Genomic DNA, 24,924 nt, shown 5'->3' on the forward strand with positions numbered 1-24,924 from the left:
GCTTTGCCAGGTCTTTCTGAAATAATGTATATTAAATAGTGAATGGCAATGTAAAAGCATAGCTACACCATTTCTAAGCATGGGTAGTGGTGCAGTATTAATCCTGGTTCAATAGTGCAAAATCTTTAATGCATTGTGATCACAATAAAATGTTATGGATCTCTCCCAGTCTGTTGCAATTCAATACCAAAGAAGCTAATTGTTATAAAAGCACAGTTAGATCATTCCTCTAAGATTGCAGTAATGTTGGATCAAAGGCTAAGTGGGTGAAACTTGCCTCCACCTAAGTTTTCTTGCACTGAACTTCACAGAAATGATGGTTAGAACTCTTTTTGGATGTTGGTTTACTAGTCTCACAGTTTAAAATGAATTTGATAGGTAAGTATCTGATGGTTTAGAAATATTCATATATGATCCAAATTATATATCAAGGAAAGGTTTTAGGAGGTTTTTTTTGTTCATTCATTGGACATGGATGTCGCTGGCTGGTCAGCATTTATTGCCTATCCCTTGTTGCCCAAGGGCAGTTGAGTGTCAACTGTTGCTGTGACTCTGGGGTCACATCTAGGCCAGACCAGGTAAGGATGGCAGATTTCCTTCCCTGAAGGACATTAGTGAACCAGATGCATTTTTCCAACAATTGACAATAGTGTCATGATCAGCAGTGGATTCTTAATTCCATATATTTTTTATTGAATTCAAATTGCACCATCTGCTATGACGGGATTCAAACCCGAGAACATTAGCTAAGTTTCTGGATTAATAGTCTAGTGATAATACCACTACGCCATGACAATTTCCATTTAGCTGGATATTTTCTTGCGCATGTTACTTGCAATGAAAATGTCTGTGGAAGGATTGTTAAAAGCACATTCCAGATCAGCCAAATGAAAAGCATTGGGAATTCTTCGGGGTTGAATAAAAATGAAAGAAAACAATTCCTGGTTAATTTAGACATTAGTCAGTTTAATAAATGGAATGAATAGAATTGAACAGTCTTATCATATCAGATACACACAACTTGATTTGTAATGTGAACTGGCATTTCAATTCTGAAGTGAGGGACAACCTGTACTGTCAAAAGTGTTGTGCTGTTGATTTGACGTTAAACAGAGGCAGGGCCATTTGCCATCTCTGGTAGATAGGCTAAAAATCCCATGCCACCTATTAAAGAAGAGCAGGGGAGTTGATCTAGTCAACATTTATCCCTGATAAAATATCAGCAATGGATTATTTGGTCATTTATCTCATTGCTCTATAGAAGGCTTTGTGAAAGTTGGCTGCTATCCCCACATCACAGCAGAGACTGCACTTCAGGAATGTTTGATAGGCTATGAAGTGATGTGGGAAGTCCTGAGATTGAAAGGTGACATATAAGTCAAATTCAATTTTCCTTTTTGTTCTTTGTTTGACGGAATGCACATGCCTTTAACTTAATTAATCATCAATACTGGTAGTGTCCAAAACTGATTCAGACATTCAAAAATATTTGTACATCAGATGGACCAGGAGTACAAAATTGGAACGGGCTCAAGATGGAATTGGAGTGGAGAATTTGGCCTCTGTAACTCATTAACGCAGCCTGTATCAACAAAACCACACAATGGAAGTTGGGGTTTTCCCTTCTTCCAACATGATTTTAAGCAATACTCAGACAAGGGTTGGAGAAAAGATTAAGGTTTACAATGACCGATTGTAAAATCCTAGAAGCAGTAGCAAGCCATTCATCTTCTTGAAAAAGCTCATAAGATTATTCATAGTTTAGCTATAGATCCCAGAATTGAAGGCTGAGGTGATCTCAAAAAAATAAAATTCTTAAGAGGACTTGACCGGTTAAATGTTGGAAGGATGTCTGGAAAGTCTAGAAATGGGGGCTGCTGTCTCAGAATGAGGGGCTGTCCACTTGGCACTGAGTTGAAGAGAAATTTCTTCACTTAAAGGGTTGAATCTTTCAAATTCTCCATTCAGTAGGCCTGTGGATTCTCACAGAATCATAAAATCCCTAAAGGCAGAAGGGGGCCATTCGGTCATCTGCACGGACAACAATCTCACCCAGCCCCTATCGGCATAACCCCACATATTTACCCCGTTAATCTCTCTGACACTAAGAGGCAATTTAGCACAGCCAATCAACCTAACCCATACATTTTTGGACTCTGAGAGGAAACCAGAGCATCCAGAGGAAAACCACACAGACATGGGGAGCAAGTGCAATCTCCACACAAAGTGACCCAAGTCCCTGGCACTGTGAGGCAGCAGTGCTAATCACTGTGTCACCATTTATTCAAGATAGTGTTTAATAGTTTGATGGACATTAAAGGAATTAAGAGATTTGAGGATAGCACAGGAATGTGGAATTGATGTGCAAGTTCAGCTATGAACTTAATGAAGCTTGGAACAGGTTTAAAGGAACAAATGGCCTACTACTGCTCCTAATTCTATGTTCTTTTATACTTGCATTACTTTCAATGCTAGAAAGGTCATTCATTTTGAACCAAAACTGATAGATCCAAATATGTTAAATAATGTAAATTTAGGGATGCTGGAGCTCCAAAGAGATTTATCATTCCATGTACATGGATCACTAAAATGTAGCAGTCAAGTACACAAAAAGAAAATTAAAAAAGCCTAATAGTTGTAAGCCTTTATAGCTGGAGAGCTGTAAAGTGGGGATTACATTTTGCTACAGTTTTACAAAGCCTTGATCAGACACATTGTGAATACTGTGTACAGCTCTGGTCCACGCACCATAGAAATTATACATTAGGCTTTGGAAAGAGCACAGGACAGAATCACTGGAATAATACAAGAGCTCCTAGGCTTAGATTATGAGGAGAGATTTGATAGCTAGTGTTGTATTCCCTGGACTTAAATGGTTAAGGGTGATTTGAAGTTCCTAGAATTTTGAAAGTACTGATAGAATAAATGAAAACATTTTCCATTGGTTGAGTAGTTTGGATAAGGGCACATGACCTACACTAGAGCCAAGTCTTTCAGGAGGAGTTGTGAAACATACAAAGGATGGTAGATGAATAAAGTGCACACTCACAAAATGCAGTAGATATTATTCAATTAACAATTTTAAATTGGAGGTTGTAGGACTTTTTTTTCAATCTAAGGTGTATGATATGGAGACAAGTTGGGAAGGAGAAGATAGAGTAGAGATCAGTGTGACCTCATTAAATGGTGAAACAGACTTGAATGGCTGAACATCCTGTTCATAAGTAGATGGAACTATCTGTACTGGTGAGAGAGCCCAGATCAAGGGGATATAAGCTTAAAATTAAAACGTGGCAGTATGGGGGTGATATCAGCAAGCACTTTACACAGATGGTGTTTAAATTTGAAATGTAATTCCCTCCTCCCTCCTCCCAACACTCAGAAAAACTGAAATTGGTCAATTGAGTATTTCAAAACAAAGCTTGATAGCTGAAGTGGCGTGGCTACAGATGAACCACAAGCTAATTGATGGGTGGAACAGGCTCAAGGGGCTGAATGGTTTTCTGTGACATCACTTATCTTCCTATTACTGTCACTCTTCCCCTCCACCACTACTTCTGCTGTTTTCTGTCGGCCATCCAGCTCAACTTGTGCTGCCCATGCCAAAGTAATGCAGTCTAATGCCAGTATCTGATGGGTTGGGCGTTTAGGATTTAACCGAACTAATGAAGAACTTGAATTTTTGCCAACAGCAGGGAGTACAAGGTGGGAAACAATATTGCCCAAAATGTAGAAAGAAATAAAAATAATCTGGTTAACCGTTAGACTGTGAGTGAAAACCTTGACACCGTTTTTTACAAGCTAGAAAAAAACACACATACACATAAACTGTTTCATCCTCAAAAATTCTAAAACGAATGAGGCGAGTTCATTTCTAGGGTAAGAAATTTTCTTCAAGTTTGTCCTCAAAGTAAGTGTCAGTGGCAATCTTGCTATCACTAACCAGGCATGCCAAAAGTCCATTGATTTTTTGATTTGACTTTGATTTGATTTATTATTGTCACAGATCTTAACATAGTGAAAAGTATTGTTTCTAGCACGCTATACAAACAAAACATACCGTTTATAGAGAAGGAAATGAGAGAGTGCAGAATGTAGTGTTACAGAAATAACTAGGGTGCAGAGAAAGTTCAACTTAATGCAGGGTAAGTCCATTCAGAAGTCTGACAGCAGCAAGGAATAAGCTGTCCTTGGTTGGACTTTTTCCCAAAGGAAGAAGGTGGAAGAGAGAATGTCCAGGGTACGTGGGGTCCTTAATTATGCTGGCTGCTTTGCCGAGGCAGCGGAAAATGTAGACAGAGTCAATGAATGGGAGGCTGGTTTACTCAATGAATTGGGCTGCATTCATGACCTGATGTGGTTACTTGCAGTCTTGGGTACAGCAAGAGCTATACCAAGCTGTGATGCAACCAGAAAGAATGCTTTCTATGGTACATCTGTAAAAGTTGGTGAGAGTTATAGCTGACATGCCAAATTTCCTTAGTCTTCTGAGAAAGTAAAGGCGTTGGTGGGCTTTCTTAACTACAGTGTCAATATGAGTGGACCAGGACAGGTTGTTGGTTATCTGGACACCTAAAGACTTGAAGTTCTCAACCCTTTCTACTTCATCCCCATTACAATCTCCTTTGTTTTGTTGACATTGAGGGAGATTTTGGTGGGACAAGAAGATTCCAGAAGCGAACAGTAAAATCCAGGCCCAAGTCTATAGCTACTATGTTTAAATAAGCTCTTATAATAATTTGAATTCACTCACAGTCAAGGATTAAGAGTAGCAATAAGTTTGAATTAATTAAATCACTGTGCCAGGAGGTTAAAGATAGTAGAACTATTACATGAATATGAGATCAAATATCAATGCATGGATATTAATGCTCCCTCCTCCACCCTGCTCACTCCCTATTGCAGATAATGGGCTGGGAATCAAAGGGGGTGTGGTCATTTAATCAGGCAGGAAGGTGCAGAGTGGTGAGCCAATTGGGACAATTTAGGGTTGCAACATGCAGAAGGTGGTATTGTACCAAAGATGGTGGTGGGAGATCACACCACATGGGCAGGCCGGCAGCTATATCCTGCTGGACCTGCTTGCAGAATATGCGCACCTCTCGCTTTGGGCGCCTGTGCTCAATAGTGGGCCCCTCTGGCAGTGAAGGTTAGCCTTCCTATGGAAGACACCACTGCCTTCCACATCAACACCCCTCCATCCTCCTCACTGGACCTTCCTGACTGGCCCCAGCAAGGATATTCACTCCCTGACTGTTCACTGTCCTGAGCTTTCTGCAATATCAGCAGTGGCCACAACTCCCAATGGCATTGCTAATCCTGAAGAGCTGACAACCTTCTAATTCTTCAGCAGCCGTTGGATGAGGGATCCACATCATGAAGGCACTAGCGACTCCAACAACAGACAGGTGTGTTTCTAATTGGGATTTAATCCCACTGGGGCTCCCAGAAATGGCCAGCATGCTTGCGGCTTTCCATCCAGTGGACTGGGACAATGGCAATGGCCATTAAATTCTGATGTTTCTTCTTCATCAGTGTCCTGTTCCTCTTAGACTTCACATTCCCTCTTCAGTGCTTGATCAGACGATAGTTTTTGGGTCACAGCAACAAAAAACAGAAGATGCTGGAAAATTTCAGCAGGTATGACAGCATCTGTGGGAAGAGGATAAAGCCAATTTCTTGGGTATCTGAAAGGGTGAAAGCGCAATGGTAAGACTGGGATGAGGGAAGGGGGAAACAACAGGTGCATTCTGACACTATCTATAGCACGTAGTTCAGAAGCAAGGGTAGGATAAGATGAAAATGGAACATGAGAAGGTGAATTAGGTGGGAACATATCGTCATTCTCCATTTCTCAGCACTGCCAATGATTGTCAGAACCATCCCTTCCATAGAGGGTGACTTCATTCCTGTCCCCCATTGGTTTTGCTCTGTCCCATTATGGTCAAACTTCTCCTGCAAGAGAGAGGAAAGTTTAGCAGTGGGTGTGAATGTGATTGGGTGATGGACATGTCCATAGTTAAATAGTTGACAGGGTATATATGCTGTGAGATGTGGGTATCAGAAGTGTAGCAGTGCTCTGTGTATGAGGTTGAGATAAGACAATGAATTAACTCAGTACAAGTGGATGGGTTTTGTTTGAATAAAATTGCGATGTCTGAGTCATGCTTAATTGAGGCTGTTAGCATGAATGAAAGGGTAGTGGCACATGTAGCATTGTGTGAGGATAGTGATTCACTTGTAATTGTGTACTCACTGACTTGACCACTCATGTCATCATTATGCTTCTTCCTGTACTGCATCTAGGTGCTCAGAGTTATTCTGCTGGTATTAGCCATGCAGCTGCTTGTTCCCACAGCCTTCTTACTGTCTACCTGAGCAAAGAGGACTTCTCTCCTATTCTCTGCACCTCCTGCAACATGGCTGCAGTGCTCTTTAGAGTCATACAGTTTTACAGCATGAAAGAGGCTCTTTGGCTCATAATGTCTGTGCCAGACACCAAGTACCTATCTATTCTAATCCCATTTTCCAGCACTTGGTCTGTACCCTTGTATGTTATGGCATTTCAAGTGAGGGTTCCCGCCTCTGCCACCCTTTCAGGCAGTGAGTTCCAGATTCCCACCACCCTCTGGATGAAAATGTTTTCACATGTCCGATAAACCTCCTACCTCTTTACTTATGCCTATGCCATCTGGCTATTGGTCCCTTGCTAAGGGGAAAGGTTCCTTCCTAACCACCCTATCAATGCACCTCATAATTTTGTATGCCTCAATCAGGCCCCCCCCAAAGCCTTCGTTGCTGGTGGCACAGTGGCACAGTGGTTAGCATTGCTGCCTCCCAGTGCCAGGGACTCGAGTTCAATTCCAGCCTTGGGTGACTACCTGTGTGAGTTTGCACATTCTCCCCATGGCTGCTTGGGTTTACTCCAGATGATCCGGTTTCCTTCCACAGTCCAAAGATCGCAGGTTGAGTGGGTTGGCCATGGTGAATGTGTGGGGTTACAGGTATAGGGGTGGGAGAAAGGGCCTGGGTGAGATGCTCTGTCAGAAAATTGGTGCAGACTTGATGGGCTGAATGGCCTCCTTCTGCACTGTAAGGATTTTACGATTCTATAAATCTATGAAAACCACCCCAGCCTATCCAGTCTGTCTTGATAACTGAAACGCTCCAACCCAGGCAACATCCTGGTGAATCTCCTCTGCATTTTCTTTAGTGCATTCACTTCCTTCCTGCAGTGTGGCTACCAGAACTGTGCACAGTACTCCAGCTGTAGGGATAGTTCCCTTGAACAGTGTGTGATGGAACCGACGAGGGAGCAAGCTATCTTAGATCTGGTGTTGTGTAACGAGACAGGAAGAATTAGGGATCTTGTTGTGAGGGATTCTCTTGGGACGAGCGATCATTGTATGATTGAGTTTTTGATGCAGATGGAGGAAGAGAAAGTAGGGTCCCGGGCCTGTGTCCTCTGTTTGAACAGAGGGGAGTACGATAGGATGAGAGAGGAATTGGCGAATGTAGACTGGGGGCGCAGATTGGTCGGTAGGACTGCTGAGGAACAGTGGAGGATCTTTAAGGAGATCTTCTTCGGTGCTCAGCAGAAATATATTCCAATGGTAAAGAAGGAACGTAAGAGATGGGATAATCAGCCGTGGTTATCGAAGGAAATAAAGGAGACTATTAAATTAAAAGCTGATGCGTTTAGAGTGGCTAAAAGTAGTGGGCAAGTAGAAGATTGGGAGACATTCAAAAATCAACAAAGAACGACTATGAAGTTGATAAAGAAAGGAAGGATAGACTATGAAGCTAAACTAGCACTAAATATAAAAAAGGACAGTAAGAGTTTTTACAAATATATAAAGAGGAGGAGGCTGGCTAGAGTGAATGTTGGACCCTTAGAGGATGAGAGGGGGGATTTAGTGGTAGGAGATGAGGAAATGGCTGAGGCCTTAAATAAGTTTTTTGCCTCGGTCTTCACGGAGGAGGACGCGAATAGTTTGCCGGATATTAAAGATAGAAGGATGGTAGGCCTGAATGCGGTTACTGTCACTAGAGAGGTAGTGCTTGATCGACTAGCGGGACTGATGGTGGACAAGTCCCCAAGACCGGACGGAATACATCCCAGGGTTCTGAAGGAAATGGCAGAAGTGATAGTAGATGCCTTAGTGATTATTTACCAAACTTCGCTGGATTCCGGGGAAGTGCCGGAAGATTGGAAAACGGCTAATGTTACGCCGCTGTTTAAAAAAGGTAGCAGGCAAAAGGCAGGGAATTATAGGCCAGTTAGTTTAATGTCTGTTGTTGGAAAAATGCTTGAATCCGTCATCAAAGAAGAAATAGCGAGGCACCTGGAAAGGAATGGTTTGATAGAGCAGACGCAGCACGGATTCGTTAAGGGGAAGTCGTGTTTGACAAATTTATTGGATTTCTATGAGGATGTGACTAGTGTGGTAGACAGAGGGGAACCGGTAGATGTGGTGTTTCTCGATTTTCAAAAGGCGTTTGATAAGGTGCCGCACGAAAGGTTGCTTCAGAAGATTAGGGGGCATGGAGTTGGGGGTAAGGTGTTAGCATGGATAGAGGATTGGTTGTCTAATAGGAGGCAGAGAGTTGGTATCAATGGGTGCTATTCTGACTGGCGGTTGGTGACTAGTGGAGTGCCGCAGGGATCGGTGCTGGGGCCTCAGCTATTTACCATTTATATAGATGATCTGGAGGAGGGGGCTGAGTGTAGGGTGACAAAATTTGCTGAGGACACAAAGATGAGTGGAAAAGCAAATTGTGCGGAGGGTATGGAAAGTCTGCAGAGGGATCTAGATAGGCTGAGCGAGTGGGCGAGGACCTGGCAGATGGAGTACAATGTTAGCAAGTGTGAGGTTATCCACTTTGGCAGGAATAATAGTAGGGTGGACTACTATTTAAAGGGCGAAAAGCTGCAGCATGCTACGGTGCAGAGGGACCTGGGGGTCCTTGTGCATGAGTCGCAAAAACCCAGTCTGCAGGTGCAGCAGGTGATCAAGAAGGCGAATGGGATGCTGGCCTTTATAGCGAGGGGGATAGAATATTAAAACAGGGAGGTCTTGCTGCAACTGTACAGGGCACTGGTGAGGCCACAGCTGGAGTACTGTGTGCAGTTTTGTTCGCCACACTTGCATAGGGATATTTTGGCCTTGGAGGGAGTGCAGAGGAGGTTCACTAGGCTGATACCGGAGATGAGGGGGTTAGTCTATGAAGAGAGACTAAATAGACTGGGTCTGTACTCGTTGGAGTTTAAAAGAATGAGGAGGGATCTTATAGAGACGTATAAGATAATGAAAGGGATGGATAGGGTAGAGGTAGAGAGATTCTTCCCGCTCAGAAAGGACAGCAGGACTAGAGGGCACAGCCTCAAGATAAGGGGGGAGCAGTTTAGAATGGAGTTGAGGAGGAACTTCTTTACTCAAAGGGTGGTGAATCTCTGGAATTCTCTGCCCGTTGAAGTGATGGAGGCTACCTCGCTAAATATATTTAAGACACGGGTAGATAGGTTTTTGACAGACAAGGGAATTAAGGGTTATGGGGGGAAAAGCGGGAAAGTGGAACTGAGCCACTTCAGATCAGCCATGATCTTATTGAATGGCGGGGCAGGCTCGAAGGGCTAGATGGCCTACTCCTGCTCCTATTTCTTATGTTCTTATGTTCTTATGACCTAACCGGTGTTTTATACAACTCCACCATAACCTTCCTACTGTTATATTCAATGCCTCAGTTAATAAAGAAAAGTATCCCATATACCTTATCTACTTATCATCTTGTCTTCAGAAATCTGTGGACATGCATACCAAGGTCCATTTGATCTTCTGTACTTCCTTGGGTCTGAGCATTCATTGTACGTTCCCTTACCTTGTTAGTCCTCCCAAATGCATCACATTTTTCAGAGTTATATTCAATTTGCCACTGCTCTGCCCATCTATATCATCCTGTAATTTAATACTTTGCCCCTCACTATTTACCACAGCACCAATTTTTGTGTCACCTTTCAGAGAAGCTTGGAACATTCAACCTGACTTGGGGCACCATTTCCAAACATCTTCCTACTTAGAGAGGCTTATCTTCCACACTTCCAAAGCCTGCAGCTGCCAAAATGCATTTGGGTGCACGCTACTTTAAGTGGTGTTCTCTTCACTCAAATGTGTGTGCACCTGGTGAGGTGTGTAGCCAGTCACTCAGCAGCTAGCTTGGCCCTGGACTACACATTGGCATTGGATCAACTAGCAGGCAATTCAATGTTTGTGTGCTGCCTGAATCTCAGTAGAGGGCCCGCAGATGATTCTAAATTAATCCAATTCAATTTTTTTAATCCATTCGTGGGACATGGGCATCACTCGCTGGCCAGCATTTATTGCCCATCCCTAATTGCCTTTGAACTGAGCAGCCTGCTAGGCCATTTCAGAGGGCAGTTGAAAGTCAACTACATTATTGTGAGTCACATGTAGGCCAGACCTGATAAGGATGGCAGATTTCCTCCCCATAAGAACATTCGTGAGCCAGATGGGTTTTTCCAACAATTGTAGATGTTTTCATGGTCATCAGTAGATTCTTGAATCCAGATTTTTTTTTACTGAATTCAATTTCAAATTCCACCATCTGCCATGACAGGATTCAAACCTGGGACCCCAGAACATTAGCTAAATTTTTGGATTAATAGTCCAGATAGATAATAGCCCAAGGTCTCCCTTCCCCAAAACATTTGCCCCACACCTCCACCTTTAAAGATTTTTAAAAGTGGCAATAATAAGGTGTTGTGACTTTAAGTGTTGTGAATACTAGTGGAAAGGTGTAAACTGTTTATTCTTCGTACTGAAAGCTTGATGTGATTACACACATTTGAACCCTCCTTCCTCATAAATGCAAATGCATTTGTTTGTCAAGCAGATAATAAAATGTTGTTTGTTAACAAAATAGCAGGAATGCGAGAAGACACGTCATGAGTCAGGCATGTTGTTTCCTGGAGACCAACATGATTGCGTTTTCCACAAACGTGCTGCAGGTTTTATTTTTTTATCCTGGAGACTCCGGCAGCCACTCCGCAGCTTGAGTCGCGACGAGCGTTTAAATGGGAGTGAGTCTCAGCGATTTGTGTGCGGCACATGGCGAGCCTTTGAAAGCGGCGGGTGTTTTTTACTAACTCGGGTGTGAGAGGAGGATTTGACCGAGGTTGGCGCCCCCGGACAGCTGCCCAGTCCAGCTGTGGAATGGCAAATCCGCTGCAGTTTCACGTGTTTACCTCCCCGCGCCATCCACAACAATGAATGGAGCACAGCGGCTGCTGCCGTGAGGAGCTGGCTATGGTGCTGAATCCACTGGTGCTCTGCAGCAAGCCTTACCTCTACTGTTCTTACTCCTGCACTGTGCGGTCCCCCCACCTCCGCCTCCCACCCCCCTCTTTTCCCAAGTATTTGCCCCGCTCTTTCGATGATGATCTGGCTGAAAGTTGATAGCTAAAAAGAGAGGCGATTGCACCGTTCGGAAGAAAAAGCACACACAACATGCACAACATTGTGGATTTCTGAATGATGAAGGCAACGTGAGAAACTCCAGGCATCGTTCTCTCAATGTAAATTCCAGCCAAAACGCTAAAGGCTCTGATCATCTGTGTTCATCAAAGGATGTCGCTGCTGGAGATTTGAAAGGGCCGATTTTAACACTTTTGGATCTCACAGACTCGGTGAGCACAATTTTTAAAGTTGGATGTATGACAGCTAGACCAATTTCTGGATTTTTTTTAGGGGGAGGGGTGATATGTTGCCATAGAAAGTAGGGAATTGTTGGGATTCTCTTTTTGGCCACACTTTTTATATGCTGCCGTAGTCAGTAATGTTTCAGTTTAATTGAAAGCAGGGAGGAAAGAGGTTCCATTGCATCTGAGCGATCTGGAATGTGTCTTGGTGCAGTGATGTAGTGTTTTCCGCTAATTGGCGGATGGGCTAAGTGCTAATTCTGTCTCTCTCTCTCTCTCTCCCCCCCCCCCCCCCCCTGCTGTTTTGGCGTGTGTCACAGTCTGCAAATTTCTGAACATGATGCTTTTTTTTCCCCTTAATGTGTTAACAGAAAGCGATCTTTTGGGAAAACAGTCGCTTTCCTGCAGAGAAAGGAGGAATCCAGCGCCAGGCGGTTGTAGGGATCATATCTGCACTCAGTGACGAATGCACAACATCATAGATCACCAACCAGACATGGCTACTGCGCTGTTAGCTGGAGAAAAGCTCAAGGAGCTGATCCTTCCGGGGCAACAAGATGAGAAAGGTTCGCCCTTTGCAGCCTTCATGGTCCAACTAAAGCTAGAACTCCCCTTCGACAGAGTAGTGTCCATCGGGACTGTCATTATCCCCATCCTCTTAGTAACATTGGTATTTACTAAAAATTTTGCAGGTAAGAAGATCGGGAAGTACAGAACCCAAAGCTTCATTGACAATCATTTTAAAACTGTTATACTAGGGCGGCATTCCTAGCCATTTCCCCCCTCCATTTCGGCTGTGATGCATGAGGGAGGTTCCAATGAAGCAGCCGCAGTCACATTCAAGCTCCAATCTAATCGCATCCCCTCCGAGACGCTTTGTCGCCACCCTCCCCAGCCCCCTCCCACCTCGCCCCGTTATTTAAAACTTTCATTGGGACGCTTTTATTGTTGACATCTGACCTTCAAAATGAACACACTGTGGCAGAGATGCCCACTTTAAAGGAATAGGATTATGCCTAGATTGCTGCATTACAGTTTCCAACCCGCCCTAGTAAAACTGTTTTGGAGAATGCAGGGTGTGCTTAATGTGTATCTACACCAAGTACAACCCATTAGGACAGACCTAAACACAGTGCCTTAGTTCTACTTTCTGTGATTTTTACATCCACAGTATCAGTTCCACTTCACGAGAAGTATTCGCCAAATGTATTTATCTTTGAGAAAGTGTAGATTTTTTTTGTTCTGTAAAGATTTGTGTGAGTGATGCATTGTCATGAGATTGACATCTGTTGTATGTGTGCAATAGAAAGTAGGACTGCAAAGCACTTCAATGAAAAGTGACAATTTAAAGCAACATTAGCAAATGCACTCGTTGGGTGGGGTAAGAAGAATGTACCACTTCCTTCAAGGACTGTTTGCTTAAACACTTGGAAAACATTTTACTTAAATACGTAAATTAACGTTTTTTAAGATTGAGATCTAAAGATTACATAAAAAACAACAATTTCTCAATTTATCCTGCTGAAAATTACGTCAGTCAGTAGTTACTGTTTATCCCAGCAACTCAACCTGTCAAAAATGCCACTTACACTGCACAGAAAATCTTCTTGTAAGAAAGCACGCTGTTATTAAGCGATGAAAACCCACCTCCGCAGTGCAAACATTTATCTGTTCAGTCCATTCTTTTAAGGTAGGAAAAGACTATAAGAAATGCCGTAGTACTTTGATTCTAAGCTTGTTTCATCTATTCTTTTTTATTCTTGTGAACTTTGTGTTATGAAGTCGATCCCTAACCTCCAGAAAGGAAAGCAGTCCATCATTTAGTCATCAGTAGTCAAGCAATAAATTGAAGAGGCGAGCATGATTACATGCTGCTTCACATACTTGCGTTTTGGCTATACTGTTAGCCTGCCATTCATGGAAGAGTACATAGATAATGTTGTGTACATTTGTACAGACATTGTACATGTTTCTGAGACATGAGTAAAGCAGGCGGGAAAAAGCTTACTGCCCTTGGGGCAGCAAGTGTTAACCACATAATGCGGAACTCGTAAAGACTAGACAAGTGTGACAGATTTCTGTGCCCAAAGAACATTAGTGAACCAATTGGATTTTTTTTTAACAACAATCCAACATCTTTCACGGGCATTTTTCTGGTGATAGCCCAGATCTTAGCAAATTTATTGAATTCCGTTTCATAATTTACAACGCTAGGATTTGAACTCGCATTGAACTTCAGGGTAAAGGCAACATGGAGTTGGAGGCAGCAGTAGGATCTATCTTACTGTTCCCGGTGCATTGTTGAGTTTGTTAGTTTTAATTTTTGCAGGAGGTGCTGGTGTGCCCGTATTTTACAGTTTGCCTCTCATGTGCATTGGCGGTGGTGGAGTCAATATTGAATATTTGTGTGAGCCTTGAGGAAGAGGTCTAGTATGCCTGATGTTTTCCCAATCCTTGTTGTGAGATGTGCATCAGGGGCGCCAACTGGCTTGGCTCTACAAGTCATGAATCTGTGTGTCTGTAATGGGAGCAATAATCCTGTCAAATGAAGCATGTCTACCTGTTCTCAGATTGGTGATTCTGATTCGTGAAGGATGAATCAGATTGAAGATCAAATTGTTAGATGTGAGAATGGATGAAAAGAATTCAAAGCAAATGATTTATCTTAAGTATATGCTCTTAACTTAAGAAAAGTTTGTTCATTGATAGAACTGCGAAGATGAAATGGTGGAAAATTATAGATTCTAGGCTCATATAATCAAACACTTTATTGAATAAATTATTATGACTCAAGCATATTACTGCTATTCATTAATTGAGAACTCCAAGATTCAATTAGTTAACTTCAATACATAACTTATACTTCAGGTGGGAATTGATTCTCTTCTGCAGCCCTTGAGCCAATTGCTGCTTTTTCCATCCAATGCATCTTTTTGTCAGCAGTAAATTGTCATGCTACCCTTGTATATAAACAATGACTATTGTTGCATGCCTGAATGCATTGAAAAATAAAGCTGTTGACCCCAAAGTACTCTTCGGTGTTACAGTTGGCATAAATATTTAACGAATAGTAATTGTATCTAATCAAGGCAATATAGAGGTAAATAGAACATGCATGGTCAAAGAGGCTATGCTATGGTTTGAAAGGTGTCTATGTGGGACCGTACTGAATTGAACAGTTCAGTTAGAAGCATCAAAAGGAATTGCTAAGTAGCCAGATACCATTGCTAATAGCAAAGGGAAATAGTACATCATCTGAAATGGCTTAATGGTTTGAATAAACAAAGCAGAAGATGATGTTCACTCGTCACCCAACAGAAGAGGTTCTGAACGAGGAAAGGAACTCACGCCAGCTGAGAGGAGGGTGAGTTACTCAGCTTGGTGACCTTGAAATGGAGTGGAGAGTTTGTGGCAAGAACACATTAGCTGAGTTGGTAAGTGCCTTCCCAAAGTATACGTCTCTGTAGACACAAATATTAATTGGACTGTCATGAATTTTAAACAAATGCACTTAATCAACTTTCGTTTGATGCATTAGTATTCTACTGATAGCTATAGATTTGATGCCTAATTATGAGATACCTGTGATACCTTTGTTGCCTCTGCAGATGAGAAGGATCAATTGGAATGATGCAGTCTCCCTATCCACCATGCACTGCACTCCAAAAAATGACCACCTTCAGAAGCACCTGTACTACAAGCACCAACACAGAAACTGTGGTACCTGCTGCAGCACTTCTGCATGAGCATTTATCTGGCATTAACAATCTAACAGTACTAATGGAGCAAGATTACATTCATTTCAGGTCATGAGGACTAAGTTGTGGCATTGCAAGTTCTTATTGAACACTTAGAGCATTGCAGATTAAAGCGGCATCTCTGAGGTTTGGGGTGGCATTGGATTCCAGAAGGCTGAAGTCTATTTGAATTATGTTAACTAACATATGAGCTGAAATAAAATCTTTAATGACACCTAGATTTGTGATAACCGTATTCAAACTGTCCTGAGTCTGATTATAGAACTGGCATTGATTGTGGGAGAGATATTGCAGTCCACTATGGAGCAAAGCTTGTGGCATCAATCACAAAGAGATGTCACAAACCAGTAAATCATTGTGAGGCCTAGTCTGAGCATTTCATTCTCGCAAGAACTGGTAAAAATCTTTGAGTTCTCCGAGAAGATAGTGGAAGCCTTCCTGTACAGATGTACAGACATCAAAGTGCTGCTTAGCCTCCCCACCATCCCTCCATCAAGATAGAGTCAATTTCTAATATCTTCTGACAACTGCTGTTCACAAGGGTCCCAGAAAAAAAGACACCCAGTTTCCAGCAGGTGAGACTTTGAAGTACAAAATATAGTTATGACATTGTTGTAATTTTAATAAATAAATATATTTTCACATCATTTTGTCATTGCCTGATTTATTGAACAAAGATTGGTTTATAATTAGGTTGAAACAAATATATTACATTCCTCATTTTGGTTAATTTCATTTTGAATTAATTCAGGGTGTGATGATTAACATACATAGCTGAATGTAATTAGTACAGGATATCATATGTAACTACAGGCATATCTTTACTTCTTGTTATCTAGATAGCATTTCATACATGAAGTGGTCAAAGCAGTTTGCTAGCTGTGCCTTTATACTGACATTTGGGTGGGGTGAGGTATGGGATCTTAGATTATATTGCTGTCATTGCACATTTATTTGGGAGGACCTGGAAATTGTTACACCCAATTTTGGGCAAAAGAATGAATACTATGGAGGAATACTATGATTAGTAATCTCACACACTCCATAGAAGTTCAGCAAACAGTAATATTTAGTCACAGCAGGTGACTGCCTGCATGTAATGCTGATCTTAGTAAATATTCAGGTAAGGGCTAGTCATTTAGTGAAGTAGCCTTTTCCAGATTGGATTGTGGGAGTGCCAGATTTATCTTTGTGCTTTGCTAGCCCTCAATCCTCCAACTCTTTTCATCCAGACCATCAAGTGTCAGGATATCTATCATTATCCTGATAGTTACCATTAATCAGAAATTGAACTCATGCTGATGCAAACCTCTACTCTACTCATTTGTCAAGTCAGATGTTTTTATGGGCAACAGTTACTCAACCGCGAGGGGTGAGGGGAGTAATTTTTGGTGACAGTAGCAGGAACAATGTGTATGGCAACCGTAGGAAGTTCATTAGTGTGTTCTATGAGGAGGGTGATGAGAAGCAGGGTAAGGAAAGCTTACCAGTGCTGAGTAATGGGGAGACCAAGGGAGTTGTCACGCCATTGCAGTTCAGGCCATATCATTAAATTTCTGGCACTGTGGCCAGGTCTTGAGTAAAATACTTCCACAATGATTTGCCCTGCAACTTCTGCCTACACATCCAGGAAAATTACCTTTTCACCAAACTGCCATCTGACAGGAAGAGCAACTTCTTCCCTGTGGTCACCCCCAAATCAGCATCAAGGAAGTGGGCATCCTTTTGACAACACCTTCAGCTGCCATTTCTTCCACAGAAGTTTTATTCAGCAGAGAGCAGCCAAAATCCACTTACGCTGCAAGAGATGCAGGTTGCCCTTAAACCAGGTTACTGATGCTTGATTTCCCACCCACTTGCAATCAGCAAGCTATCAATAAACAGTGCAAGCAGGAGTGACAATTCAGAGACCTTAATTGAATAAAACAAATGCAGCTATTTCACTCCATTTCTGGTGCTATTCAAATTTGTTTTTCATGGTCTTGCCACATGGGTCTCCAATAATGGGAGCCACATATACATGATATTTACTTCATTCAAGATAGGGATTAGATATGCTTCATTTAGATTAAGCATTTGACCAATGTTTATTATGGAAATGTTGTTTGTGCCTCCTATTTCATTTCCACGTTCTTTTGGCTGACCTCATATTTTTCACTCTCTGTAATTTTAAGTTCATCCAAAACTCTACTGGTCATATTGCAACTTGCAACAAGTCCCATTCAGTCATCTGCCCTGTGCTCACTGACCTGCTTTGGCTGCCTGTTCCGGGATGCCTCCATTTTAAGGTGCTCACCTGCATCTTCAAATTGCTCCATGGCCTTATCCCTCCCTGTGTCTGCAACATCCTGTGGCCCTACAACCCTCCAAAGACTCTGCATTTGTCTGGCAAGTTCTCTTCCTTCAACCCAGTACTGATGGCTATGCCTTCAGCTAGGCCCTAGACTCTAGAATTCTCTCTCTAAGTCTCATCACCTCATCCCCATCCCCCAACCCACATAGTCCTATAACTTTGCAATTTATCTTTTCTACTCATAAACACTGGGGTGACATTAACCATCTTCCAATCCAAGTGGACAATACCTGAATTAAGAGAGTTTTGGAAGAGGAGGCCAACAGCATTTACAATTCCCTCATCTTTTTTTTTAACTGCACCAGGGTGGAAGCCAATAGGTCATGAAGATTAATTTGTCCTTTGTTGCACATATTTTCCCTTTTACCATTTTAAAAAGAATTATATTAAATTACTTCCTCCCCTTTATTTATTTTTACTCATCCAGTTATTTCTGGTACTTTACCCTCATTCTCTACATTGAATACTGTGGAATTGGTAATGGCATAGTTGCACTGTCACGGGACCAGCAATCCAGAAACCCAGGTTGAAAACCCACACTAACGGATGGTGAAATTAGAATTTAACAAAAAAAAATCTGGAATTGAAAGTCTACTAGTGACCATGAAGCCATTGTCAATTGCTGTTAAAAACATATCCTGTTCAATAGCGTCCTTTAGGGATGGAAATCAGAAATTTAATCAACTATCAGGGGTAAGTTTTTCACTCAGAGTGTGATGGGTGAGTGGAATTGGCTGCCAACGGTGGTGGTGGAGGCAAATTCGATAGGGCCTTTCAAGAGACTTCCGGATGACTACATGGAACTTAATAGAATTGAGGGTTATAGGTAAGGCTATTAGGTATGGATATCATCGGTGCAACTTGTGGGCCGAAGGGCCTGTTTGTGCTATAGTTTTTCTATGTTCTATGTTTTCTAAATCTGTTATCCTTATCTGGCCTGGCCTACATGTGATTCCAGGGTCATAGCAATGTAGTTGACTCTTAAATGCCCTCAGGGATGCACAATAAATACTGGCAAGCCTGTGATGCCTACATCCCACAGATTAATTTTAAGAAAGTTAAAATTAGGAAGTCTACTATTTCCTGATTTTTCAATTACATTATCACCTGTGTCTGTCTTAATGGCAATCCTCTATTTATTGTTTAAAAACTCTTACTTTTATCCAGTTATATCCCCCATAAATTATTTCTCATGTTCCCCTTTTGCAGCTCTTACTAATTTCTTTATATTGCTATGGTGTTCTTTTATTCTCTCCCTATCTGGAACTGTATATTTCTTTGTATTCATACTATTGGCCTTTTTATTCATTCTTCTGTCTTCATTTGTCGGAAGATCAAATGCCAAAAATAGCTGAGAACCAAGGAAAATATACTTGCAAATAAAAGGTTGGAAGCTGACTAATGATCTGTTGAAAGTTAAGCTCAAAAGCTATTATTCTAATGTGGTGAACATTAAAGATATATATTGCCAATGAAATTGTTGTAGTAAATCCCCTATGAGCAAAAGGTGGAGAAGAAATGAAGCTGAAATATTTAGAATACTTGGGAATATGACTTTTAAGATATGGGGCAATGTAAGGAACTAAATTAGTTAATGATCAGGCAGAAGAAACAATGGGCAGTATGGTACCATGAACAGCATGAGTCATCCATGGTGTGAAATGTTATGAATTCTTCAAAGAGACAGTAAAATTAAACCGAATTGAATTGATTTTTTTATTGTCACATGTATTGGGATACACTGAAAGGTATTGTTTCTTGCGCACTATACCGACAAAACATACCGTTCATAGAGTATATAGGGGAGAAGAAAAGGAGAAGGTGCATTGAAGTTACCGATAGGATGAGGAGAAAGATCAGTTCAATATGTGACAGGACCATTCAAACCTCTGATGGCAGCAAGGAAGAAGCTGTTCTTGAGTCAGTTGGTACATGTTTTGACTTTTGTATCTTTTCCCTGACAGAAGAAGATGGTAGAGAGTATGTCCAGGGTATGTGGGGTCGTTGACTAAAGTTTAAAGTTTATTTATTTATTAGTCACAAGTAAGGCTTACATGAAGCTACTGTGAAATTCCTCTAGTCACCACATTCTGCTGCCTGTTCGGTTATGCTGGCTGCTTTCCCAAGACAAAATGAAGTGTAGACAAAGTCAACGAATGGGAGACTGGTTTGCATGATGGACTGGGCCATGTTCACAACCCTTTGTAGTTTCTTGGGCAGAGCAGGAGTCACACCAAGCTGTGATTGAGGAGTTGAGGGGGTTGAGCTATGAGGAGAGGCTGAATAAACTAGGCTTGTACTCGTTAGAGTTTAGAAGAATGAGGGGAGATCTCATTGAGACGTATAAGATGATGAATGGGATGGATAGGATAGAGATGGAGAGACTCTTCCCGCTCAGAAAGGATAATAGGACTAGGGGGCACAGCCTCAAGATAAAGGGGGGGCGGTTTAGAACGGAGTTGAGGAGGAACTTCTTCACTCAAAGGGTGGTGAATCTCTGGAATTCTCTGCCCGTTGAAGTGGTGGAGGCTACCTCGCTAAATAATTTTAAGACGCGGGTTGATGGGTTTTTGATAACAGAGGGGATTAAGGGTTATGGGGAGAGGGCGGGAATGTGGAACTGAGCCACGACAGATCAGCCATGATCTTATTGAATGGCGGGGCAGGCTCAAAGGGCTAGATGGCCTACTCCTGCTCCTATTTCTTATGTTCTTATGTGATACATCTAGAAAGGATGTTTTCTATGACGCATCAGTATAAATTGGTGAAGGTCATAGTGGACATGCTGACTTTCCTGAGCTTCCTGAGAAAGTCGAGGTGTTGTTGCATTTCCTTAATTATAGCATCAGCATGGCGGGACCGCGACACATTCTTGGTGATCTAAACACCTAGAAACTGTCTGAGAATCTATTACTATTGAGGTACATGTTATCCAAAAACTTGAAGAAATAAGACCCATATTACCTCTGTTGACTCTTTTTGCAAAAATTGATAGAATTATAGATATTTAAAGCACAAAAGAAGGCTATATATCACTTCTTTGTTACAGAAATCTAAAACCCATCTCACTGCATTTTCTTGAGCCCTTCCTTTGCAGTAACCGTTACCTGGAATAAAACGTCTCTTTGCATGAAGGCAATGCTTCTAACTTCTGATACATTTTAAAATCTATTAGACTGCCTCCTGGATGTCTGTACTCCAGTTAAATAGTCCTGGTGCCTCAAGACTCGCTGTAATAACTATGGATCTGATTTAACTGTGATTAGGATTCAGTCAGGTGACAGTGAATGTGGAGAGAGGAAGGGGATCAGCAACCATTGTTTTTCCCTACCACCCCCCCCCCAACTCCCCCCACACCACCTCCCCCCCCCCCCCCACCCCCCCCATTCCCCCTTCCCCCCGACCTGCCCAGCCATTTATTTATATGCACATCTGGAAGGCATTCAAAATGGTTCCACATAAGGAATTGTTGGCAAAAATGAAAAATCATGGAAATAAAGGCAACCTATTTACATGTCGAGGGAATTGGTTCAGAGGTAGGAGGCACTGAGGGAGAGGGAGGGAGATAAAGGGATAATGAGTATGCACACTAATTGGCAGGATATGACTAGTGGTATCCCTTAGGAATCTGCACTGGCGCCTCAACTTTTCATCATATTTACAAATGTCTTAGATGCAGGATTTGTCAATTGTGTATCTAAATTTGCTGAGGATATCCAGTTAGAAAGCACAGCAAATAGTGTGGATGCAAGTAAAAGGTTACAAAGGGGTGTTGAGTGGTTGCATTAGTTGGAGTTCAGTGCGGGGAAGTGTGAAATCATCCACTTTTGCCTAAGAGATGTAGATCAGTATGTTTTCTGAAAGGTAGGAAGCCAGGAACTGTGGCAACGTAAAGAGATTTAGGGATTCAAGTACAGAAATCAATTAAGGCTTGTGGGATTAGAATAGATTGATGCTTGATGGTTGTTGCAGACACAGTGAGTTGAAGGGCCACTGCCTGTGCTGTAAAGCTCTATGAGTCTATAAAAGAAAACAAGCTACAAAAATGTCTAATTGATGTTAGTCTCAATCTCAAAAAGGCTGGGATGAAAAATGATTGGAATTATCCAACAAATAAATGAAACTCTGGTTAGTTCACATTTTTTAAATATTCATTCATGACATGTGGGAAATGGCAGCATTTATTACCCATCTTTAATGGGCCTTGAGAAGATGGTATTGAGATGGCTGCTTGAACTACTGCAGTCTGTTTGGTGCAATTACAAGCACAAGTGCTGTCAGGTAGGAAATTCCAAGATTTTGACCCAGCAAACATGGAAGAACAGCAATACATTTCAAAGTCAAGAATATGTGCAATTTGGAGGGGAACAACTGAAGTGCTGTATTCAATTCTGTGCACCACACACCAGGAAGGATATGTTGGTTTTGGGGGAATGGAGGATGGATACATCAGTGGGATTCTGGGGCCCAGATTTTCAATCCCAGGACGGGTGTGCAGAATGAGTGCTGGGTACAGAGGTGGGCTGGGGGAAAGACCTGCTCCATCCTCCAGCATTTTAAGTTAACAAAAGACAGCTCTCTAGCCCTCATCCCTCACCACCTGCACATTCCATGCCAACCTATGCCACCTCATGACCTGATCTACCCAACCCCATGTCCCTCATACCCCCACGCCAACATGTGTCCTTTATCCACCCACATGGCCTCTCATACTCTCTATTCCAACCTACACTGTTTCACCCACACCATATGTTACCTTATACCCCTTATGCCAACTTATGTCCTCTATCCAACCCCAAAGCCTTTTATAATACTTAAATCAACAATGCCAACTTATGCCAACCCATGCCCCCACACACCACCATTTACCCTTACCCTCTCCTTGCCAACTTACCAAGTACTCTTTGACAGCTTTGACAGTTCCTTGGCAACTTTACGATTCCTTGAAAGCTTTGAATGTTCCTTAACAGCTTGACAATTCTTTGGTAGTTTTGTGACAGCTTGTCAGTTTCTTGACAGCTTTGACAGTTTCTTGGCAACTTGATAGTTCCTTAACAGCCCAACATTTCCTTGACAGCATGATAGTTCTTTAACGGTTCCTTGACAGCTTCAACAGTTCCAACGCAATTAAGCATATTTTACACACCATCAGGTTTACTTTCAACCAATCCCAAAGGATGCTTTTGACTCTCCAAAGTGCACCTTACCTCTCCAAATGGATACTCTAGCTATCCAAACAAATACACCAAGTTCAGAACTCGTACTTGGTCTGATCTGCACATTTTCGATTTCACACTCCTGTCTGATCAAAATCCCAGTTCAGTGGAGGCAGCTGGCAACCTAGATGCCAAGCCATCTCTGTAAGTGATGTATACATGAATCACAGTCCAACTCCAGTCTCAGCCCCGCAGAAATAGGAAATGCCATGCTTGGGAGCGGGTGTTAGAACTCCCGGCAATGTCTTGAATTTTCACCACAATGTAGTGAAAACCTGGGCCTGGGATTGAAGTGGGCCAGGTTGTATAGGTAAGTAACCCTTGAGTATAAGTGATGATCTAATTGAGTTGTCTACAATAATTAAGGAATTTCATAGGTTAAATAGAGAAAAACATTTTTTTCTGGCGTTGAGTCCATAAAGGTGAATAACTTTAAAACTGCAGCTAATCTGAGCAGAGGTGATGAGAGGAACCATTTCTTTGCTCAAGGGGCAGTAGAAACCTGCCCAGAATTTTATCATCCTGCCCACCATGGGAATTGGAGTGGGCGAGGAGCGGATAATGGAAAGGTCTGTTGACCTTGGGTGGGATTTTACGGTTTCAGGACGAGCAAAGCTGTAAAATCCCTCCCCTAGCATTCATACCTTCAAAAAAGGTATTGAGACTCAGCCAATTGAAAAATCCAAAACTTGTTGCCAGGTAACAGTAGTAAAGTATATGTAACGAAGGTGGCTGAATGAAATTGAGGGTACATGTACCCATTAATGGATGGAATAGTGATATGGGCTGCTCCTATTTTGGTTTTTCAAGATGTCACTGAAAATCTTCACCTCAGAGAACACAATACAGACAAGTTTCTGTTGTACATCACAACTGGAGACCCAAAGCAAAGTATCTAAATGCAGAACATATCAGATTCAGAAGCACAGAGGATTTGCATGAATTTTGGAACAAAATACATAAGGTTCAGATTTATGGGATAGAGGTAGATATGGTCGTATCAAAGATGCAATGGTCATGAGGCTTGGAATCTTCAGGGAGAATGCAACAAGAGGCGTCACATAATCCACAAAAAAATCAGCAGAGATGGTCAACTATCTGCTCTGGGCTACCAGTGACATTGAGGGTCACCATTACCCTCAATTATGTGCTTTAGGATTTTCAAGAACATCATTTTACAGTCAGATACCTTTCCTTGCTTTGCTGCATTACACGAACAACTAAAATCTTACATTTCAATACTCAAAATGTATGTGGGTAGATGATGTTAATGTCAAGGAGCAAAGAGACTGACGCCCTCAATTTTGGGCAGTGTTGTGGCACAGGATCGATTCCAGCCTTGGGTGATTGTATGTGTGGAGTTTGCATATTCTCCCATGTCTGCATGGGTTTCCTCTGGGTTCTCCAATTTCCTCCTACAGTCCAAAGATGTGCAGGTTAGGTGGATTGGCCATGCTAAATTGCCCCTTAGTGTCCCAAGACATGTTGGTTAGGGGGATTAGCAAGGTAAGTGTGTCCGGTTACAGGAATGGGTAGGGGGTGGGCCGAGGTAAGAGGCTCTGTTAGAGAGGTGGTGCAGACTCCATGGGCCAAATGGCCTCCTTCTACACTGTAGGGATTCTACAATTGTATGATTTCCAATATCTTTAAAGTGTAGTTGCATGATAATTTGTGGCAGTTAATCGCCTCTCCCTCGCTCCCTCCCTCCCTCCTCCCTTTTTCCTTCCTGTGCCTCCCCAATGTCCCTTCCCTTCCTAGACTCCCTCTTCTGCCCCATCTCATGATAAGAGTGAGAAAATGTAACTACTTGTTTATAATCCTGAGTAGAAGGATTGCTATTCGATTACGGTTTTAACGAATAGAATTTCTCTCTGAAAGTAT

At 42.1% G+C, this 24,924-nt stretch overlaps 1 protein-coding gene across 1 annotated transcript in view; it reads left to right on the top strand.

Annotated features, from left to right (window-relative positions):
• Positions 1 to 11,358: 11,358 nt before the first annotated feature.
• panx2 (pannexin 2) overlaps positions 11,359 to 24,924 on the top strand; it is a 48,655-nt gene continuing 35,089 nt past the window's right edge. The window contains exons 1-2 of the mRNA XM_080207877.1: positions 11,359 to 11,704; positions 12,088 to 12,408. Coding sequence (XP_080064003.1) covers positions 12,183 to 12,408 — 226 coding nt within the window. The 5' untranslated portion in view covers positions 11,359 to 11,704; positions 12,088 to 12,182. The remainder of the gene's footprint in view (positions 11,705 to 12,087; positions 12,409 to 24,924) is intronic.

The sequence above is a fragment of the Carcharhinus amblyrhynchos genome, chromosome 19, assembly GCF_965287045.1.
Source record: "Carcharhinus amblyrhynchos chromosome 19, sCarAmb.v2.hapA, whole genome shotgun sequence".
In the NCBI taxonomy this organism is placed as follows: domain Eukaryota; kingdom Metazoa; phylum Chordata; class Chondrichthyes; order Carcharhiniformes; family Carcharhinidae; genus Carcharhinus; species Carcharhinus amblyrhynchos.